This window comes from Musa acuminata, chromosome BXJ2-9 (assembly GCF_036884655.1).
Source record: "Musa acuminata AAA Group cultivar baxijiao chromosome BXJ2-9, Cavendish_Baxijiao_AAA, whole genome shotgun sequence".
NCBI classification, from domain to species: domain Eukaryota; kingdom Viridiplantae; phylum Streptophyta; class Magnoliopsida; order Zingiberales; family Musaceae; genus Musa; species Musa acuminata.
In genome coordinates, this window is record NC_088346.1 from 46,171,931 (window position 1) to 46,192,728 (window position 20,798).

Genomic DNA, 20,798 nt, shown 5'->3' on the forward strand with positions numbered 1-20,798 from the left:
TCCTTTGACATTTCATATACTTGTTCAAGTTGCCTTATTTCATCATCCAGATGTTAGTGGCAGTTTGGATCTAACCAGGACTTTATTTATGTCAAGTTTGTGAATCATAACAGTCAATATGTAGGCATCAAGTATTTGCATCCGATATGTTGGTTTAGATCACAAGAGATATATCTTGCAACTATGTGTAGCAAGCTTTCTGTAGTTTTTGAATTAGTATGTACTTCTACTGTTCTTCGAACCAAGCTGTATGACTTGAAAATAAGGGAATGTATTGTGTGCCAGCTGATTAAACCTATGAAATGTTTGAAATTTTCTCCTTGAATAGACGATGTTAATGGCATTTTTCATCCTTAACTAAGGAACTTGTTTGTATCATATCTATTTATTTAGTATCTAAAGTACACTACCATCTTTTCTTTTTTTTGTACTTGTGACTAATGATAGAAATGCAGAGGGTTTCTCCCCTCTTGCATACCACATGCAGTCTCAAATTCTGTGATGAACAAGTTGTATTATCCTTGTGGCTTGTAAATGTTTCCCGACAGGCAGTAGCACAAATGATATAAAGTTTGATTCTACTGTCTCTAACTTGAATCCTTGATGTGTTTGCTGAGGCATTTCACCATTGTGAAGTACTATTATTATTTGGCATGTCTTAAGGGTCAAATCTTTTGCTTTCAATTTGTTCTTTTTAACAGCTTTTTCTAGTTATGGATGGCTTCCATTGTTGATGGAGGGCTGGCTTTAATTCACATCCAAATTATATAGCTAAAAGCAGGTAAGATCTTCAAGGGGAATTGTATCTTCAGAAAAAGTGGGGAGCTTAGAAAAAGGTAATTCGTTTATGCAAGTAATTTATAATTTATTATTTTGGAAAAACAGGTTTCTAAACAAGCAATTGCAATTCTCCTCACTCTGCCTCATCATACTGTCTGCCATCTTCACTGAAATCAAAAATCAACAATGTTCCAGTCCCAGCAAAAGCTAGCAAGTTTTAGCATCTTATTCTTCTCACAGTGGTGTCCTTTTGACCTGAGTGTTACAGGAAAGGAGGGTCACTCCAGAGAAGAGAATAAAGCTGGCAAGACACAAATATAGTAGGCTTCCTTTAGGGTATGAAGTACACTTTGCATTGGACTAGGGGTGGACAAAGGGAACCCAACCAAAGTCAAATACCAAGCAAAAGAAAGGTTAGAAACAAAGATTCAATTGGAAATTGTGTAATGGAATGGTGTTCTTGTTATCTACTGGCATATTCTTCTTTTTTTCTACAAAGTAGGAACCTTTGAAGGCTGGCAACACAAAAGCATCACAATGAACGGCCACAACAATGTCAGCATCACAATAAGTTAATGCGAAGGAAGGTGACAAGCGCTGGTAGATGCGATAACTCACAATAAGTTCTGCAATGGAATGTGCAATGGCTTCTCAAGAAAGAAGCCATCAGATAATGAGACTGATGTAACTTCTCAAAAAAAAAAAAAAAAAAACTTCTTTTTATTCATAATCGTTGCATTACAATTTTTGCCTATAAAAAGAAAAAAAAAATTTCACTCAAACTTCTCACTTAGTGTGACAAAATCTCACATCAATCTAAAATCTTTTTCTTCGTCTTAGTATTTTCGTCACTATCATCGGCGCATCCTTTTCTTTGCTCTATTGTCCGCGTCGTCATCATGCTCCTACAATCAACCGTTTTGACATAATATTAGCATGAATCGAGGCATTGGGCAAATAAATTAAAACATATTAATATGAAGAGAAAAAAAGGTTATTAGTCATGGATATCTTTAATAATTTCATTATTAGGCCTGATTTTAGATTTGATTTGCGACAAACTTAAGATAAATGAGTAAATAATTTTAGCCTTACATGTTTAGGTTATATGAATTGTTTCAAAACCAATAACAAATAAGCTACAATGTTTATCTTTTGTCCATACCACACTGTATTTAGTTAAAGTAAAACATTTGAATTTGTTATAATTTTTAATAAAATCAATTTTGATCTCCATTAATATTAATTGCTTCATTTCCACAATTCCTCTTACATATTATGCCCATCCCATGATAAACACAGAACAAGTTATTGACTTAATAATTATCTCATTTAACTTTTAAATCTAAAAAGCACTTGCTGATCACGGAATACCGCCGTGTACGCAAACCTTATCGTCGAGATGTCCATTATTCTCGAGTGTATAACCTAATTCCATTTGCTTTGATGCATCTCACTACGGCGAGAAAATATCGATCACATATCAAAATAGAGAAATTTGCTAGGAAGCTTTAAAAATCACAAAAATCGACTTCGATGCATCCAGCACGACTACCGCGAGAAAATATCGATCACATATCAACTCTTGCTGTAATTTGAAATCATTCATTCAAGCCCATCTAAATGCTTCGTGGTACCAATATCATACAACGACATTCACGACAATTTGATGAACAAAAACAACAAAAATGGTGCAAGACGATGCCTTCTGTTTACTCATGGAGGCCACAGAAAAAACTGGAGAGAGAGCTTTTGATGTCGCCGATCCCATATCTGATAAAAGAGCAAGTGTTACATTTTGCACAATAACTTAAAATCTAGCACGATTATTATTAACTAGTAAAAAGTGGTACTAGGCCAAACAAGAATCGATATCGAAATGGCTTACCTGTGCTTCCAGCACTGCTTGACCTACTGCTTATTACCAGGAAGCTATTGATTGTTTCCCTAAGAGTCACATTTGGGATTAAGTCATCTGCGACCAGATGTTTGGCCCCACAAATGCACATTGATTTGGTGATGATGTGGTCCCTTATGCCTGAGCATAATAAACAATAAAACCAAGTTAAACAAAGAAAAAGTTTTCATCAAGATATATTTCTCACTGAAATATAAAGGACGAAGAAAACATGAAAACAATTGACTTTTCACCACATGAAGGAAGATAAAGAGGATAAAGGACTATTAGGTAGTTAAGAAATAACTTAAATAGAAGTAAATCAATCTGGTCAAGATAACGACAATGCAATAGTCAAATCACTTGACATTTAATCGTATTGCATGGCTAGCAAAAAAAAAAAAAAAACAACAACATCACTATGTTTTTTAGCCATGTGCAAATCTGAGTTTTTTTAAAAATAATTATTATCAAAAAGTGAAAAAAAACCACACAGGTTTATGATTATAGACATTTTCAGGCTTGTAAAAAATTTGGAAATAAGAACTATAGATCGAACTAAGAATTAGAATTCCAACAACAAATAAGAAAACAAGGTTCCCAAATCTTGGCTCACTTACATTGGTCACAGAAACTAGCGAAACAGCACTTGCTACTCATGACGGCATCTTTCATTACTTTCTTACACAATGGACAATTCAGTTCGGGAGGAAGGTCACTGACACGGCAGACAGAAGGAATCCCCTCAATTTCCTTCTCAAAAACAGATCTACGCAGAAAGAAGAATAATCATAAGTAACATATCAAGCAACGCAAAACAGATCTACCCAGAAAAAAGAATAATCGTGAGTAACATATCAAGCTATGCAAAGAGAAGCCCCATGATGAAAAATCAACTTACTCATTTGGCTTTAAAACAGCAGCGACACCATCTGGGAGTGAATAAGAGCCATCTGGAGTGGCCAATAACATAGATCTGGGAATACCAGTTGCCGGTTTCATCTTTTTTATATCAAACTTGGGGTCACCATTCGTAGGACAATGCTGAATGAAATGTCCTGGTGAAGAAAATGTAATAGAACAAACAAATTTGGCTTTAGCACATGCAGAAAAGTAAATCCATATAATAGGAAAATATCAAGACAAACCACTTTGAACGTACCAGGCATTTTGCATCTATGACAAACGTAGCCAGCCGGTGGTTTCTTGAATCCCAATAAACCATCACCTAACATTAATCATTTCCCAACTTCAGCAGATGTTATCCCAACATAAAACTAAATAGGTAGAAATGCTACAAAATCAAGAGACCATTTTTGTTTCTAATGATAAAACAAATCCCTAAAAGAAGGCAATCATACAAAAAAAAAAAAAGAACAGATCACGTGTATGAAAGCTCGAAAGTTTACAAGATTATAAATCAAAAGAATTTCAAGTATTACCAAAACCACAAGCCATTCTTCCACCCCATGTCCTTCCGGTGCTTCCTTCAAAATAATAAACTTCCTTGGGTTGGCTGCATAAAAGGATAATATATGAATTAAACACCGAAAAGTATGCCAGTTCATATATCAGCATGCACCATGTAATTTGTTAACTTTCTCTCTATCTCACTTTACTTTTTTCTATTACTAGAGATTTGAAATAAAAGAGCAGTATATGTTGGAAAATGCTCTGGCAAAGATGACCAACCTTTGCCAATCAATAGCAGGTGTGTCAACTAAAGCCTTGATTCTCCTGTCCTCGTCCAATCTACTTAGCACTTGATTACTTGGCTGATCAACAACCTCATTATGAATAGCAGAAAAGGCTTCCTCAAAGTCACAGGAGTCAGACTCATCAGGCTGAAAAGTTCAATAGAACATATTACTTCTTTCCACATTATAAGCCCATAACCAAGGTGAAAAGAAGCTATAATCAGAAACCTATGTGATGAGATTCAGATATCAGTAGTCTTACAAATTTATAGGAAGAAGATTCAGTTGCTGATGAACCACTTTGTGGCGAAACATCTTCACTACTTTCTGCACTTTTTGGCCTGCCAACCGATAAAAAACTTTAGGTTTTTTATTTCTTCTTTCTGAACTAGAAACCAATGTTACTGCTTGTGTTTTTTTTATCTACTCAAATGTTCCAGAGGTAGCTCAAGAAAAAGTTCATGCAAGCTAAAGACATAAATATAAGGCCTAATTTTTCCAAATTGATCACGGAAATGCATAAGAATTCAACAAAAGACCAATGTTTGAGTTCATACTCTCCGACAACAATACTCTTGCCCTTTGGCCCTGGAATTCGGCAAATCAATACTGATGTGCCTGTTGGTATCATGACTGCATCATCAACATATTCTGAAATAAAGAAGCCATTTCAAAAAGATAATTAGATTTCCTTGCCAAGAATTAAATGTAGCAAATCATACATTACTCTGGAAAAAATAAAACAGACAGCAAGCATAGACAACAAGTAACTGCAACAGTAAAACTTCCAGCAAAGTAGTTGCGGACGACAAAATTGAGTTACCCTAAACATGGATTAACCAGAGCAAATCACACAACCATAAAGGAATTGAGCAAGAAATTAGTCCTGTCCACAGATCATCAATAATTGCAACGCTTAATCTTCCGAGATAGTGAGTGTTGTAGAAAAGGCCAACCTTCGTTCGTCTGCGCATTCATGACAGTGAGATCGAAATCCCTACCCTTTCCATAACGCTTGGAATGGAATATTCTCAATTTCAAATTGGCAACAGAGATCGAGGGACCATCAACAGGAAGAGAACAAAAATCCTTAGCACTCTTAAATTTGTAATACACAAACATTGTTTTCTCAGTTCCAGATCGAGAATACATCCTCAGAAGGGTAACAAATTGATACAGAAAACAACAACAACTCTTCCCGAACGAAAGAAAGAATCGTTCTCGCAAGACTTCAGGGAGGCGTGAAGAAGATGCGCCGCAAGATTTGTCGGAGCTGCAGGAATGCGGCCGAAGCCCTTCTTGAAGACGGCAGCGAGAACTGCAACGAGGACAGGAAACGGCGTCGCTGTAGGGATGCGGCCGAGGCTCTTCTTGAAGTCGATGCGAGAACTTCGCGATCGGAGGGGGCGCCGGGGGATTCGGGAGCGGGGGAGGTCGAACAGCCGACCGACGGAAATCCGAGAGCGAGACGGGGAAGGGTTTGAGGGACGACAACGACGAATTGATTACAAGGGACTGACAGTATTGAGCCATTTATAGGGGTCCGAATCCGAATTCGTGTGGGATTGAGATGGATCGAAACGGACGGATTAGGATGGCTTTGATCAGTGGGACCCAATCTTTTAATTTTATATATATATATATTACTTGTGATTGAAGAAAAATTAATTAATAAGATAATATTCTAAAATTGATGGATAAAGATCGGACGACTCCCTGTAACCCTGATCTTTATCCAGATTCGTGCAAGGCTTGATTTATATGGAGATTTAGTTTATGCGATCATTTACGAACTTTCACCTATATTTATATGTTGAGTGATATACATTCTTTAAGATTAGTAAATAATAGATTAATATTTTGAGACTTAAGTAAATAATGAATTAATATCTTTCTAAAAATGCATCTGTCCTATAAATGAAGGATTATCTCTGCATGACTACCTCTGCCAAGATTTATGTGCAGGTCTAATTTTATAATCATTATTATCATCCTCTTTTTTTTGTTATCAAAGTCTAACACATGAATTTATAAGTTTAAAAGAAGTTGAGAGCAAGATTATTTTATGAGATATGCTATAAAATTGTGTTGGGATCATGAATGACAAGAAACCTGTGATAGCTTATGTTAGTTAAATAATTAAAAGATTCAAAGGAAAAAATTAGTATTGTATAATCAAGTTGTTTGAGATTTATAGGAGCCTTCGGTAATCATCAAAATTAAATGAGAAATTATTATGTGAGGCAATGAAGCAAAATCGTTGCTCATTACTCTATTCTGATTAGTGAACTAATTCGAGTTAACCCTTTCTCATACTCATCTATTTCTTTCTCCTCCTCTCTTCACTCCTTCTCAACCTCCTTTTTTTTTCCTCCTTTCCCTCCTCCTCTACGTCATCTAGGGATGATAATGGAGGGGACGATGACCAAAGAATGATTGAAGAGTGATAGAAAGGGGGCTAAAAGAAAAAGGAGGGAAGAAAATCAAATCACCCAATTCGACTCGATTTGCTCTGATTTAACAAAAGAGCTAATGAAGCCAACCCACGCATGGAGGGTGGCGGTCGACAAAGTTAGCTCGCACACGAATATAGAGGTGACTGGTGGGGCTAGCCCGTGCAAGTGCGGAGTGGGTTGGCCGATGAGGTAGCTCGCACATGGAGACGTAGGTGGCCATAGGAGGAGAGGAAGTGATCAGCATGGACACCCCGCACATCGAGGCACTGACAGCTAGGGCAGCGTGGTTGGTGGGGTGGAGTGTGGTGGTCAACAATTATATATTATATACATATTCATTTTTCTAATTTTTCTTCTTTATGTAGGTCCTTTGTAAACTGCATGAGATTAAGGTCTAGACTGACCATTACCGACAAATATCGCTTGCGTAACTCATGGCTTAGGCAATCCCAACTATGGATATGACAACGTGAGAGTCAGGTGTTGGCCGCATTGTGTTGGGCATCGGTCATGTGGTGCTAAGGTGTCAATAACTCTTAAGTCATTACTCCCATATCATTTCTTATTTCGGCACTTATCTTCTTTCTCATTACTCTTGCATCTTTATATGATTAGTTTTTTTTAAAAAAATCAATGTAATCCAAGCACCTCGACGTTTAAGTTAGTTTATATTAGTTTATGTTATTACTCATGATATAGCATCTCGGGGATTAAGGTTTTTACGATCTCCTCTAGACAATATAGCGTATTCAAGGCCTTTGATACTTTTTGGAAGTAAATGATAGTTAATTTGTACTGATCACATGGTGAACTAATGAGTCATCCAAATAGGTGTCAAACTAGTAATTATATGGCACCTCCCATATCAATATTGATAAACTAATCAACCTAACTTAGAATTTAAAATCTTATTCTAATTATTTTCAATAACATCGACTTATGGTGTGACGATGGAGATGGGGAGAAGAGTGAGATATAATACACAATTTGAAAAAAAAATACATTTTTTTATTCATAGTCATTGCATTATATTTTCACCTTAAAAAGAAAAAGAAAATCCACTCAAGCTTCTCACACGGTGAGACAAACCTTACGTCAATCCAAAATCTTTTTTTCATGCTACTATTTTCATCACAACATATCTTTTTCTTTGCTCTGCTATCTTCATTATCGTCGTGCCCCTATAATCAATGTTTCAGCATAAGGTTAGTATGAATCAAGGCATTGCACAAACAAATTAAAACATATTAATATGAAAAAATAAAATAAAATCAATCGTGGATCTCTTTAATAATTTTATTAAAGACATTTGATTGAGGCAAGAACTCTGTGATTTGAGGACACCGTGATTTGGCCGAGGCGAGAACTCCATGATCCAAGGCCACCTGGATAGGATGAGGGGGCACAGGAAACAATGTCATGGAACTGGGGGAATTCGGGAGCGGGGAAGGTCAAATAGCCGACCAAGGGAAATTGAAGAGCAAGAGGGTAATGGGTTTTATGGATGAAAATGACAAAGTGAATGGAAGGGACTGATCCTAAAGAGCAATTTATAGTACTCAGAATCCAAATTCGTGTGGGATTAGGATGGATAGGAACAATTTGATCAGTGGGACCTAATCTTCTAATTATGTTTTTTTTTTAACTTATTGATAGAAGAAAAAGTAATTAATAATATAATATTTCAAAATTGGTGGACAAAGATCAAACTATATCACATGTCTCCCCATAACCCTTATTGCTATCTAAATTGGTGTAGAGGCTTGATTTATCTATAATCATAATTGTCGTTGCTCAATCTTTGCTAATCTTTTACTAATATTGATCGTTATATTACTGTGGAATCATTATTAGTTATCGATTATGCATACTTGCTTATAAAATTTATATGGAGACATAGTTTATGTGATAATTTATAAGAGCCACAAGATTTGTCGGAGCTATAGGAACGCGGCTGAGGACCTTCTTGAAGACGACAATGAGAATTGGAAACACTAACCAGAAGATACTGCAAGGTTCTTAATCAATGGTGTCGGAGCTGTAGGGATCCGACCTTTCTTGATGCCGTCAATGAGGATAAGAAATGGTAGGGCTGTAGGGATGCAGCCGAGGCTTTTCTTGAAGTCGAGGTGAGAATTCCGCTATCTGAGGCTATCGGGAAAGGATCGAGGGGGCACACAAAAAATTAGGGCCATTTATAGTAGTGGGAATCCAAATTCGTATGGGATTCATATGGATTATTTATTAATTAATCTAAATTAATTAATAAGCTAATATTTTAAAATTGATGGATAAAGATTGAACGATATCACATGTCCTGATAGCCCTGATCTCTATCCAGATTGGTGCAGAGGCCTGATTTATATTATAATTGATCATCATGTTACCTTAGGATTGTTATTAGTAGTTATCTATCGTCAATACCAAGTAGGTAATGAGAACTGGAAACACCGACCAAAAGATGCACCACAAGGTTCTCGATCAATGGTGTTAGAGCTGTAGGGATCCAGCCCTTCTTAATGCTAGCAACGAAGAAAGGAAATGGTAGAGCTGTAAGGATTTGACCGACGTCATGGAATTAGGGGATTTGAGAGCGAGGAAGATCGAATAGCCGACCAAGGGAAATCGGAGAGTGAGAGGGGGAAGGGTTTGAGGAACGACAACGAGTGAAAGGGACTGACTTAAAAAGCAATTTATAACTGTCGGAAATGAATGGATCAATAAGGATTTGATCAATGGGACCCAATCTTCTAATTATATATTTTTAAATTGATGAATAAAAGAAAAAATAATTAATAAGGTAATATTCTAAAATTGATGGATAAAGATCAAACGATATTACACATCTCCCGATAACCCTTATCTCTATCCAGATTCGCTTGATTTATCTATAATCGTTATTCGTCGATCATCTTTGCTACCCTTTCAACAATATTGATCTTATGTTGTCATGGGATCGTTATCATTTATCCATCGTGTATACTTGCTTGTAAGATTTATGTGGAGATATAGTTTATGCAATAATTTAGAACTTTTTACTTATATTTATCATCATGATGTTGAGTAATATATATTCTTTGAGACTCAAGTAAATAATGGATTAATATCTTTAAAATATGTACCTATCCTATGGATAGAGAATTTTTATCACTTGACTCTCTAAAAATTACTATCTCTACATGATGACCTCCACTGAGGTTTATACACAAGTTTGATTTTTACAATCATCATCTTAGACCTAGAGCATACGGGAACTAATCGAAGGAATACCAAGATAAAGGAGATTGGAGAATGGAGATCTGAGTATGAGACCTTGAGCAAATAGGGAAACAATCAAAGAAACATTGAGAAAATTGAGAGGATCGGAGAAAGAGAGATTAGCATCCGAAACCTAAGTTGATAAGAAACTAATCGAATGAACATCAAGAGAATCGAGGAAATTCGAGCGAGAGATATCAACATCTGAGACTTTGAGAGGATGGGAAATTGATCAAAAGAACACTAAGAGAATCGGGGTGATTAGAGTGGAGAACCATATCAAGAGGTAGAGAACACTTATAGTCAATATGAATTCAACTACTAGCCATGCTTATGGCTTACCTTAATCTAACTCTGATTTATTTTATGAATTGGAATCAAAATGAGTTGACTTTTTTTTTTTTTTTTTTTTGCAAGGGCTTGCAAGGCATATATATCCATACATAACTAAATAATTACAAACATACAATTATTTCTAATATCGATTCTTTAAATAATATTAAAATTTTAATTAATATTAATATTCTTTTTAAAAATACTATAAACATATGGATAATTTATCATAAAAAGTTCATACCAATTGGTTTTTAATGCTGTTTAAAACTTATCTCAAGGACCTTTTTTATATATTTAAATTTTATTCGTCTACTACAATTTTTTTTTTTTCAAAGTGCTATTCTGATTGTGAACTAATTCAAGCGAACCCTTTCTCTTACTCATAGATTTCTTCCTCCTCTTCCCTTCACTCCTTAACCTCATTATTCTTCTCCCTTCCCTCCTTCTCTGCATCATCAAAGGATGATGATCAAGGGGATGATAACTAAAGCACAATCGAGGAGTAATAGAAAAGAGGGGTGAAGAAGATAGGAGTGAAGAAAATCAAATCATCCGATTCGATTTGATTTGCTCTAATTTAATAAAAGAAAAACACAAATAGATCTAAAAGATTAAAGAAATATTTATTCATGAATGAATTTCTAAAAAATCATAACTTTGAGAAATTTTCATATAGCACCCTTGGATACATGAAAATATCATTTTACCCGTATCTTCCTCGGACCCGTCGCCACCTCCTCCTCCCTATATTCCACCTCCTCCTCCCTATATTATCTCTGTCACTACCCTTACCAAACCTAGAGGCATGGACAGCAGGATCAACCTATGCGCAGTGCCACAAGCAACGATGGTAGAATAGTGGCCTATCTGCAAAGGTGCAAAGGACCAAAAGAGGAGATAGTGCAAATGACAGGTCCAACCCATGCGTGATGATATAGACGACTAAGGGAGGGCGATCGACGATAAGGATAGGATATTTGTTTTGAAATAAAAAAAGGGCAAAAATTTTCAAAGTTAATGCACTCAGTTAAAAAATTTTAAAGAGGATTTTTTTCAAAAATTTATTTATTTTATTTATTTTAAAAATAATAAATTTCTAATAAAGGTAATCAATTAGTGAATGTTTTATTTTTTTAAAAAATAAATTACCCTTGATAAATTTATTCTCAATTATTTTTTAAAATACACATTATAATTTATACGAAAATATAAGTGAAACTTGGGATATGTTAAATTTTAATACTTGTTGAAACTCATCCGAAATGCTGTAATATTTGTCCCTACGCTTCCTGTGTTAGCTTATCCAATTAATATATAATTATTTATAAAAAAACAAATACCTTAAAATTTATAATGATAAATATTTTTAATTCTACAATAATATATGTCTGTATATACACGTAATAAAATAAAACTCCGGTCCTTAAATCATCATCCTTTGGACCACTTTGCTCCGCTCGCCTCTTTCGACCATCTGCGCTCTCCCACTCCCTCTCGCTTATGGCGGCCGCGGAAGGCGCTCGGCTTCACCATATCGCGAGGGAATCGCCCGACGTCAAACGCCTCGCCGCCTTCTACCAAGAGGTATGCAATTACCATTTCCAGTGCCAGTACCCACTCGAAACGATTCGTTCCTCCATGCTCGCGGACTTCTCCTTCCTCCTCCTCTTCTTTCCTTCTCTTTTCGTAGGTGTTAGGTTTTGAGCGGATCGAGACCCCCAAATTTGGGGAGTTCGAGGTGATCTGGCTTCGCCTCCCGCCGTCTTTCTCGCTCCATCTCATCGAGAAGGACCCCCGGTCGAAGCTTCCTGAGGGACCGTCCGCTGTCGCTGATCCCAGCGCTCTTCCGAGGGGCCACCACATCTCCTTCGCTGTCTCCAACTATGAAACCTTCGTCCAAACTCTGAAGGTTCAATCTTTCCTCATTTTGCTCCTGTCCTTTCTCTGTTCTTTTAGGATAAAGATTGGGTTTTTTTTTCCCGACTTAGCTTGGGTTGTTATCTTAATAGGAGAAAGGGATCAAGACGTTTGAGAAAACCCAACCGGATGGGAAGACGAAGCAAGTCTTCTTCTTTGATCCCGACGGTGAGTTTGTTTGCAATTATGTACTTTTTTTCTTCTTTTGTTTTTTTTAGGGGTTAAATTATTTAGCATTTGGAGTCTAAAGTTGTGTTGGTTCTTTGGCTTTGGATATGCTTCATAGTCTGAGAGAGAGAGAGAGAGAGAGAGAGAGAGAGAGAGAGAGAGAGAGAGAGAGAGAGAGAGAGAGAGAGAGAGTTCTGTAGGATGTGAAATCATTCGTTCAACATCAAGACCATATGGGAACTAAATCATGAACAATGTGTCACATTTGTGGGTGAGGAGGGACATTTCATAGATGGATGAGAGTTGAAAATTTTAGCCTAAATATGCAATTTCAGAGCTTAATTCTTGACCTAAACCATTGGATTTAGGCTGATACCTGGCTTTATGTGTTTTAGCTGCAGCTTGCACATATATTAGGAAATAATAGAAAAAGATGAAGAAAAGGGAAAATGATAAAGATAAAATACAAGAATGCAGGAAGCTACTGCTCTAAAAGAGAAGAACAAATGAAATTAAAAAGAGGAAAAATTCAGTTAAATAAAAAAAATAAAAAGGAAAAGATGAATAAGCATAGATGAAATCTTAACTGATAGAATTAATATGCTATGAAAAAAAAAGAAAGTAAGAACTGAGCATACCCAAACACAATGTGCAATTGGTGGGTTTTGATTGGCTTATAAATAATTGACATGATCAATTTGAACAATTTAACCTGGTTAATACGTGAGCAACATGGTAAATTCATTGTTTTGGTTTAACAAATCAATTTTGTGTTTTGGGTCCATAAACCTACCTACTCACATCGTTAATTAATTAATTATTTCAATTGGGTTTAGTTCTTGATTTAGTTTGCACAATCGAATTAAAATATGTGAAAAGTGGGTTGTTAGTATTCTTCGACCTGAAACTATCTGGCCCTACATGTCTATCACATGGGTTGTACAAGTCAGGTTAATCTATGAGTATTGATTGGGTTTAGGATTTGAACATGATTAAAAAGCACATCATGTTGGGGTTGGCAGCTATAATATGTGCATCTCAATTTGTCGTGAACTTTGTTAGACTTAATTTATTGTCACCATGGTGATGTGAAAGGGAAAAAGGAAGAAACATGTTATGAAGTTTTTTTTCGACTTTTTGCCTTAAAGTCTCATTAAGGCTGCTGGCTGATTCATGGAAATACAACTTCATTTGTTGCAAATACAAAGATTTAACCACTTAGATGTTTAACCAATCTTAATTAACCAAACTGGCCTTGAATTTTTTTTGTCTTGGGTTATGAATGAATTATTGGAGGTGGTGAGGAGCATAGGAGGAAAGGTTCCTTTCTAAAGATTTATACTCAGGGAATTATTTTGATGGAAGATTTACAAGTTAGTAAGTATGGTCTAACACATTAGGATCCTTCTCAATCTAATAGATGAGGTTATCAACTCAACACCCATTTTAATGGTTGTGACAGTCATTTTGGTTTGTATTTTATCTGGGTCACTAAACGCCAAGGTTCGTCGTACCACGACATACTGACTGATACGAGCGGTACATACCGGTTTGATAGGGTACCGGTATGAGTGATACATACCGATCCATCGGTACACCCAACCGTATCATGTGTTAGTATGTTGGTACATATCGTACCACCGGTCAGTACATCGGTACGGACCGATAAGACGAACCATGCTTAACGGTATACTAGAGTATTGATGTCTCAATGGCTTTAACTTTTGGATCATTACTGAAAAGTTAGAAAAAGAAAAAAATATTAGTAAATACTCTAAACTGTAGGTTATTGTAAAGTTAGCAATATATTAAAACGAGTGATGGCATTGTTAAAACATGATTTACCTTGGCTAGTATTATTTGGTTTCAGTGATCAGTATCACTTTGGACCACTAAACTGACCAATTTCATGGTAATGAGGGTTTGGCAATAATGAACAACTGACTGAAGCTGATCTTGTGTTCACCATGAAAGGGCTGCAATTTTTCCCTTGTGATTATAGGTTACTATTCCCATGTGTAGCGTCAATACTTTTAATAAACCATGCCATCCACAAAACTTGCAAGAGCTGCGGTTCACTGGAATTTAGTTTCCTGATGCTTATTTCTCAATTTTATCCTCATTGCCTTTCTAGAATTTTATTGCCAAGAGGGAAGACATGGTTACTCAATCTGACATTCACGTTGACAGCAACATCTTCTGGTCTTTTTGACATTGCAATTTGAAATGCATTTGTTATTGTTGATTGGAAGCAGAGTTCTTGACCTATGTTTGCTAGGAAAGAGAGTCTAATTAAGATTCCAAATATTTGTAGGTAATGGATTGGAAGTTGGAAGCTGGTAATCCCCTCTGAAGAACAATGTGTAGATAAATAACAGCAGTATCTTAGTTCCAAGAATATGCCTAATCTACCAGCCAGCGGGATCTATCTACTAGCCAACATGATCTATGTTATATCCTCTGGCTCTTTTGTGTTTCAAACTCTATAACTGGACAAATATTCTAATAAAGCTCTATGTATTTCCAACCTCCTGCTAATTCAGCCCCAGATTGGGGTTAGTTTTCTCTAAAGATCTTGATGCTGTTGAAAAGCTGAAGCCAAAGAGTAGCAATTACAACACAGGTGACAATTGCTATATGGTTATATCTAAAACGAACATCGATATAGTTCTTTGTTGAATAATTTTCGATGTGTATTGTATTTCTGATTTGGTTATTGCAAACATATACATGCTTCTATCTCGTGCTACTTTATCCGTTTTTGGGAAGAATGTGTGATAGTTTTTTTCATTCGGTAGGGTGACTTTTGACAAGAAAAACGGTAAGGTTACTTATTTGTGATACGATGTAAATATCTATTTTGAGATTTTTTTAAAGATTTTTTTTGATATTTCAATTGATAGATTCCTTGGTCATGCTTAAAAAAAATTAAGATTAATTTTTTTCTTCATCACTTATCCTTCGCATATAAAAAATTAAAAAAAAATCAAATCTCATCTCTGGTATAATTAATTATCACTAATTATACTTAAAATATTATATCAAATATTGAGCACTAACAATCTCTTCCAATACTTTCTTTATAGTGTTAGATATGAGTCTTAAATTTCACCTTTGATACTTACCTTTTTTAAAAAATTATTAATAAAAAAATAAAATAATTAGTTGAATACACTGTATTTAAACATTATATCCTCTTCAATATAATTTTACATAGTTAGGATAAAAATATGATTTTGTGGAACAAGGAAAATCTTTTATTTTAATGTAAACAAAATAGATTGTGAGTGCTAATGATAACAAATCGTTTTGTGAAGAAAAATATTTTTTATAAGAGAAAAACATTATGATTTGATGCCAAAATAGTTCACTAGATTTTTTTTTCCCCCTATCTTCTGTGACAAAGATCGTTCCTTTGACGAAGGGAAAAGCGTCTCGATACACTGTTCCCGGCGCACATTATTCAACGTTGATGCGGTTTCGTCGAACTTTCCCTTTTTGTCGTCACTATGGGCACGAACTTTCCATTTTTGTCGTCACTGTGGGCATCTAACCACGGTAAAAAGAGGTCCCACCGCGGAACTACCTCCGTCAGCCAATAAAATCGCACGATTAAGCGTATAACGATGTTGGCTGCCGCGGGACATGTAGCTAATCTGGCACCTGGTTTTACCCTGCGTATCTGACCCATATCCGAGGCTTTGTTCATCGAGAGCAACTGCTACAAAAAGCCGAGGAGCGGACTTCGCGTTTCCATCCGTCTCCATCACTCCCTCTCGTCTCCTCCTCTGCTCTCCTCTCGTGGTTCCAAAGGAAGGCTTTTTATCGTGCAGGCTTCGTGTTCTCTGCTTCTCTGTAGGTTCTCTTCCGCTTTAGATTCTTGGTGTTCTCTGTAGGATCTTTCCCCTCTTCCGCTTTAGAATTTTCGATGTTGGAATTTTGCAAACATATGTTTTCCCGTTGAAAAAATGGATCTTTTACACTGTAGTATATGGTTCTGCTGTTGCAGGTGATTTGAACGATGGGCGAAGCCGGTACGATTGCAAAGGACATCACTGAAGTGAGTTCTGTGATCCTCTTCCCCTTCTTCTTCTTCTTCTTCTTCTTGTCTCGTGTGGTGGATTTGACATGGTGGATGGACAGTTAATTGGTAGAACTCCTTTGGTCTACCTCAACAATGTCACCACTGGCTGCGTGGCTCATGTTGCTGCCAAGTTGGAGGGCATGGAGCCCTGCTCCAGTGTCAAGGACAGGTACTCACAATTTGTTCCTCGTTCATGTTGGAGGGAATGGATCGTTCTTTGTAATTTAATTTTATACAATGATCAATTCTTTGTGCACAGGATTGGGTACAGTATGATTGCTGATGCAGAGGAGAGAGGGCTTATCCAACCTGGGAAGGTAAGCCATTTTTCATTTTAATTAATCTGTTTCATCAATTATAATTGAAGCAAAGGCTGGCAAACCAAAATCCAAAATATACACAATGCATGATCTTTGAGGAAATCAATGAGATGTAGGTCATTACCTGTGTCTTTAACAATTTCGTTTACAGAAGAAGATTTGCTATAAACGGAAGCCATAAGACATGCCATCTATCTTGCTTTTACAAATTACATTGTAGATTATATCTTCTAATTATATAGGGCATTGCAGCTTATTGTGCTTAATTCAAATACTTGATAATTGGAAATGGCTGATCAAAACTTTCACTGACATGCTCATATGTCTTCCATTGTTATTTTTGTTAGAGCGTCCTGATTGAACCTACTAGTGGCAACACTGGAATAGGGCTGGCCTTCATAGCTGCTGCAAAGGGTTACAAGCTTGCAATAACAATGCCGGCCTCGATGAGCCTCGAAAGGAGGACCATTCTTAAAGCTTTTGGTGCTGAATTATTCCTGACTGATCCTAGTTTGGGTGTGAAAGGAGCTGTTAAGAAGGCAGAAGAGTTGGCTGCAAAAACACCAAATTCATATATCCTTCAACAATTTGAAAATCCAGCAAATCCAAAGGTAGATGTTACATGGACTTTTATGATGGTTTTAGACATATTGATGCACCTTTTTGGTGCTTGCAGATTCATTATGAGACAACTGGACCTGAGATATGGAAAGGAACAGGTGGTAAAGTTGATGCTCTGGTGTCTGGTATTGGAACTGGGGGTACAATTACTGGAGCAGGGAGATATCTGAAAGAGCAAAATCCAGACATCAAGGTCAGTTGATCTACATTATATATCAACAGTTTTATGTCCATATCAAAAGATTTTCTACATGTATATAATATTTCTAACTGTTATGATTCACTTGTTTTGAATTGGTATGAATTCTGCACTGTTTTAGTTGTATGGAGTGGAGCCAGTTGAAAGTGCTGTGTTATCTGGAGGGAAACCTGGTGAGTTATTATCTTGATTGTTCTTTATTTACTTTCTTGGGAGTGGATTTGTTATTTGATCATGTATGACTATATGAATGAAATATAAGGGGTTTTCATTTGTTTGCCAATTTGAAATATGCACTAATTCACCACAATGGGCCAGGAAAGAATATTACAGTAATGGCTTTCCGTCGAATATTCATTTCTTGTGTGTATGAGTAAAGTTGCTTCTTTGTTGCTCTACCTTCTTTTTCCAGCTAATCTATCTGAGTGACTTTTTAATGATTTGATAAATTTGATAATCAATAGCTCTACAAATTTTTATGCATGTGTCAAAGTATGTGTTGACCAAAATAACTTCTTTTATGTATCCTTGCAGTCTTAGTTGCCAAAGTTCAATTCATATCATGCATTTGATAATTGATCTATTGTCTCATAATATTGCTTGTTTGAATGACAAGAGAACAACATAGTCGGGATATTGAGTTATACTTTGAATTATCAGTTTCATAAGAATCTTGACACTGTAAGCTCCTCAATTCTTGCTTTACTGGAGTTTGGGTGAATGGTCTGACACAAAAGGAACTAATAGTTTTTTATTATACAATGTGTTTATCCTTTTTATGATAATGTCTTGTAATAACTTACTAATGTTCCGATATTCATTTGGATCTTTTGAACAAGAGCATATTTCCACTTATACTATCTATTTGATTCAAGGAGGTTAATTTCTAGCATTTTTGGAGAATATAAATTGGGACATGCTATGGAAGTTTCTGTTTTTTTTTTCTTAAAAAATTATCATATTGAATCTGATATGAATGGATTTATGGAGCAGGACCACATAAAATTCAGGGAATAGGAGCTGGTTTTGTTCCTGTTGTTCTTAATGTGGATCTAATCGATGAAACTATCCAAGTAAGCTTACAGAACTATTGTTTAAGTTATTCTCAGGTAGTTAGCCTGTTAAATTGATGACTCGGCACGATCAACTAGTTATAGTTCTTCTCAAAGATTTTATAATAAATTCTAACAACATATCATCTTTATCAATTTCATGATTAATCAGATTTCAAGTGATGAAGCTGTTGAGACAGCAAAGCTTCTTGCTTTGAAAGAAGGGTTGCTGGTGAGTTTTGGCAAATTCTTGGTTTTTTTGTTAATATCTCAATCAACAAGAGCAAGAACACTGCTCATTCGCTTGCTCAAAGTTTTTGACACAAATTTTTTTCTCATGGTAACCATTGTAGGTTGGAATTTCATCTGGGGCTGCTGCTGCTGCTGCTATCAAACTTGCACAGAGACCAGAAAATGAGGGAAAGCTGATTGTTGTGAGTTATTGAATTCCTTTCCTTTCCTTTCATATATATTCTCTATACTTTGTTCATGTTCAACCATATTAATAACTGCAAGAAACAACCGTTTGAATATGTTAACAGAAACTATGAGTAAATCAAATTAGAAGTTCAAGAATGTAACTAAAGCTCTATCCATTTCCTTTTAGTATTTTCTGAACTGCTGCTAAAATAAGTTTAGATTCTGCAATTTTCGCTGAGAATTTGAATTAGTCTAGCCATCGATGGAATATGAAACATTTGATTTTTATTTGAAGCTAAGTCATTTGATTGTCTATTCTACTCTCAATTATCATCTTACAACATGTGAACATATTTTCATGGTAGCACATGGTCATGATCTTTCAATCAACAAGCCGTTGCTTATTTACATATATGTCTGAAGATAGTCTTACAATCTGAATTGTAAATCAGTACTTGATGTAGCTTCCTTCCATCTCTTATATCACTTTGTTTCTGTACCTTTACCTGCTGATCTATTTAGATTTGATCATGAGGATTCAAGCTACTAATTAGCTCACCTTTGTTGGCCCAGGTTGTTTTCCCAAGTTTCGGAGAACGCTATCTTTCCTCTGTGCTTTTCGAGTCAATCAAGAAAGAAGCTGAATCCATGACCTTTGAGCCCTGAGAAATATATTTGATTGTTTTTGCGTCGATCCCCGTCTTGTAAACCTTCATTATCTCTGTCTTGATAAATGTTTGATTTCAAAGTGTGGTAATAGTGGTTTTATGTTTGGAGAGCCTGCTCTAGGACTGTATCTCATTGGCACATACCGATATGTTAGCTATTGTTGAATGGATATGATTTTTATGGGGAGATTATTTACAAAATTCTCTTTTTTTTTTCTTTTTCTTGAAATCTTGTTTCTTGGGAGCCTCATTGTATAACCATTTGAGGTATCATGGGAATATGAATTGATGACACTTTTAAGTCAGATATTAATGCAATTTCAGAAGTGCACTTTGCTGAGAATTCTGCTAATGCTAACAGATGACTGCTATGGAACTAACTGCTAGGATGAATTGATAACTATATTGTAATGAAAGAGGTATAAGTGAGTTTACCCAACCTAACGTGGAGAGGTAATCGATTTGCAGGTTTACCGTCCTCCTTTCGAGCATGCGAAAATATGCAAGATGCTCATAACAATATTCAGAATGAGTCGAGGTGTGAAGAAGAGATATGGTGAATAACAAAACAACATCGAAGAAAACATTCCTATCACACAACATAAATATCGGGATCACATAAACAAATAAATAAAAATACATGACAAAGATAATTAAATTTAGTTGTTTGTCGCAACAAAGAATCTTATTTTTTAAGGGATAAAAAACTCTTTGCATCAATGTTTCCGTAATTCTCCCATTGCTTTGGAAATAATTTTTCTTTTATTTTTTAGGAAATATATTGATCTTATAAACAGGAATGTATATTCAGCTCATACAGAATTTTTTTTTTTTTGTTGCAGAAAAAAAAATACATGAATGGCCAAAGATGAATTACAGAGTAAATGAGAAAGAAAACTATTTTACATTTTTTTTTGTCCTTAAA

The 20,798-nt window shown here is 35.7% G+C and overlaps 3 protein-coding genes across 4 annotated transcripts; 2 read left to right on the top strand and 1 right to left on the bottom strand.

Moving 5' to 3' along the window:
* Window positions 1-2,317: 2,317 nt before the first annotated feature.
* On the bottom strand, window positions 2,318-5,863 carry LOC135621955 (E3 ubiquitin ligase PQT3-like). The gene is made up of 9 exons (XM_065123585.1): window positions 4,932-5,863; window positions 4,637-4,715; window positions 4,370-4,521; window positions 4,120-4,193; window positions 3,840-3,905; window positions 3,579-3,735; window positions 3,298-3,446; window positions 2,669-2,818; window positions 2,318-2,553 (listed from the first exon to the last, which is right to left on the bottom strand). The coding sequence occupies exons 1-9, from the start codon at window positions 5,003-5,005 to the stop codon at window positions 2,423-2,425; spliced, it is 1,032 nt and encodes a 343-aa protein (XP_064979657.1). The 5' UTR covers window positions 5,006-5,863; the 3' UTR covers window positions 2,318-2,422.
* Window positions 5,864-11,852: 5,989 nt separating this feature from the next.
* LOC135623650 (glyoxylase I 4-like) lies at window positions 11,853-15,036 on the top strand. The gene is made up of 4 exons (XM_065126847.1): window positions 11,853-12,008; window positions 12,115-12,333; window positions 12,434-12,509; window positions 14,824-15,036. The coding sequence occupies exons 1-4, from the start codon at window positions 11,925-11,927 to the stop codon at window positions 14,850-14,852; spliced, it is 408 nt and encodes a 135-aa protein (XP_064982919.1). The 5' UTR covers window positions 11,853-11,924; the 3' UTR covers window positions 14,853-15,036.
* A 1,165-nt stretch (window positions 15,037-16,201) lies between these two features.
* LOC103999037 (cysteine synthase) lies at window positions 16,202-20,074 on the top strand. Of its 2 annotated transcripts, none has more exons than XM_009420672.3 (11): window positions 16,202-16,364; window positions 16,519-16,569; window positions 16,653-16,762; window positions 16,853-16,910; window positions 17,261-17,524; window positions 17,590-17,727; window positions 17,855-17,906; window positions 18,727-18,806; window positions 18,958-19,017; window positions 19,139-19,219; window positions 19,779-20,074. In XM_009420672.3, the coding sequence occupies exons 2-11, from the start codon at window positions 16,531-16,533 to the stop codon at window positions 19,869-19,871; spliced, it is 975 nt and encodes a 324-aa protein (XP_009418947.1). In that variant the 5' UTR covers window positions 16,202-16,364; window positions 16,519-16,530; the 3' UTR covers window positions 19,872-20,074. The 2 variants fall into 2 exon arrangements, with proteins under 2 accessions (XP_009418947.1, XP_009418948.1); XM_009420673.3 differs by having other exon boundaries at window positions 16,307-16,401.
* The last annotated feature ends 724 nt before the right edge of the window (window positions 20,075-20,798 follow it).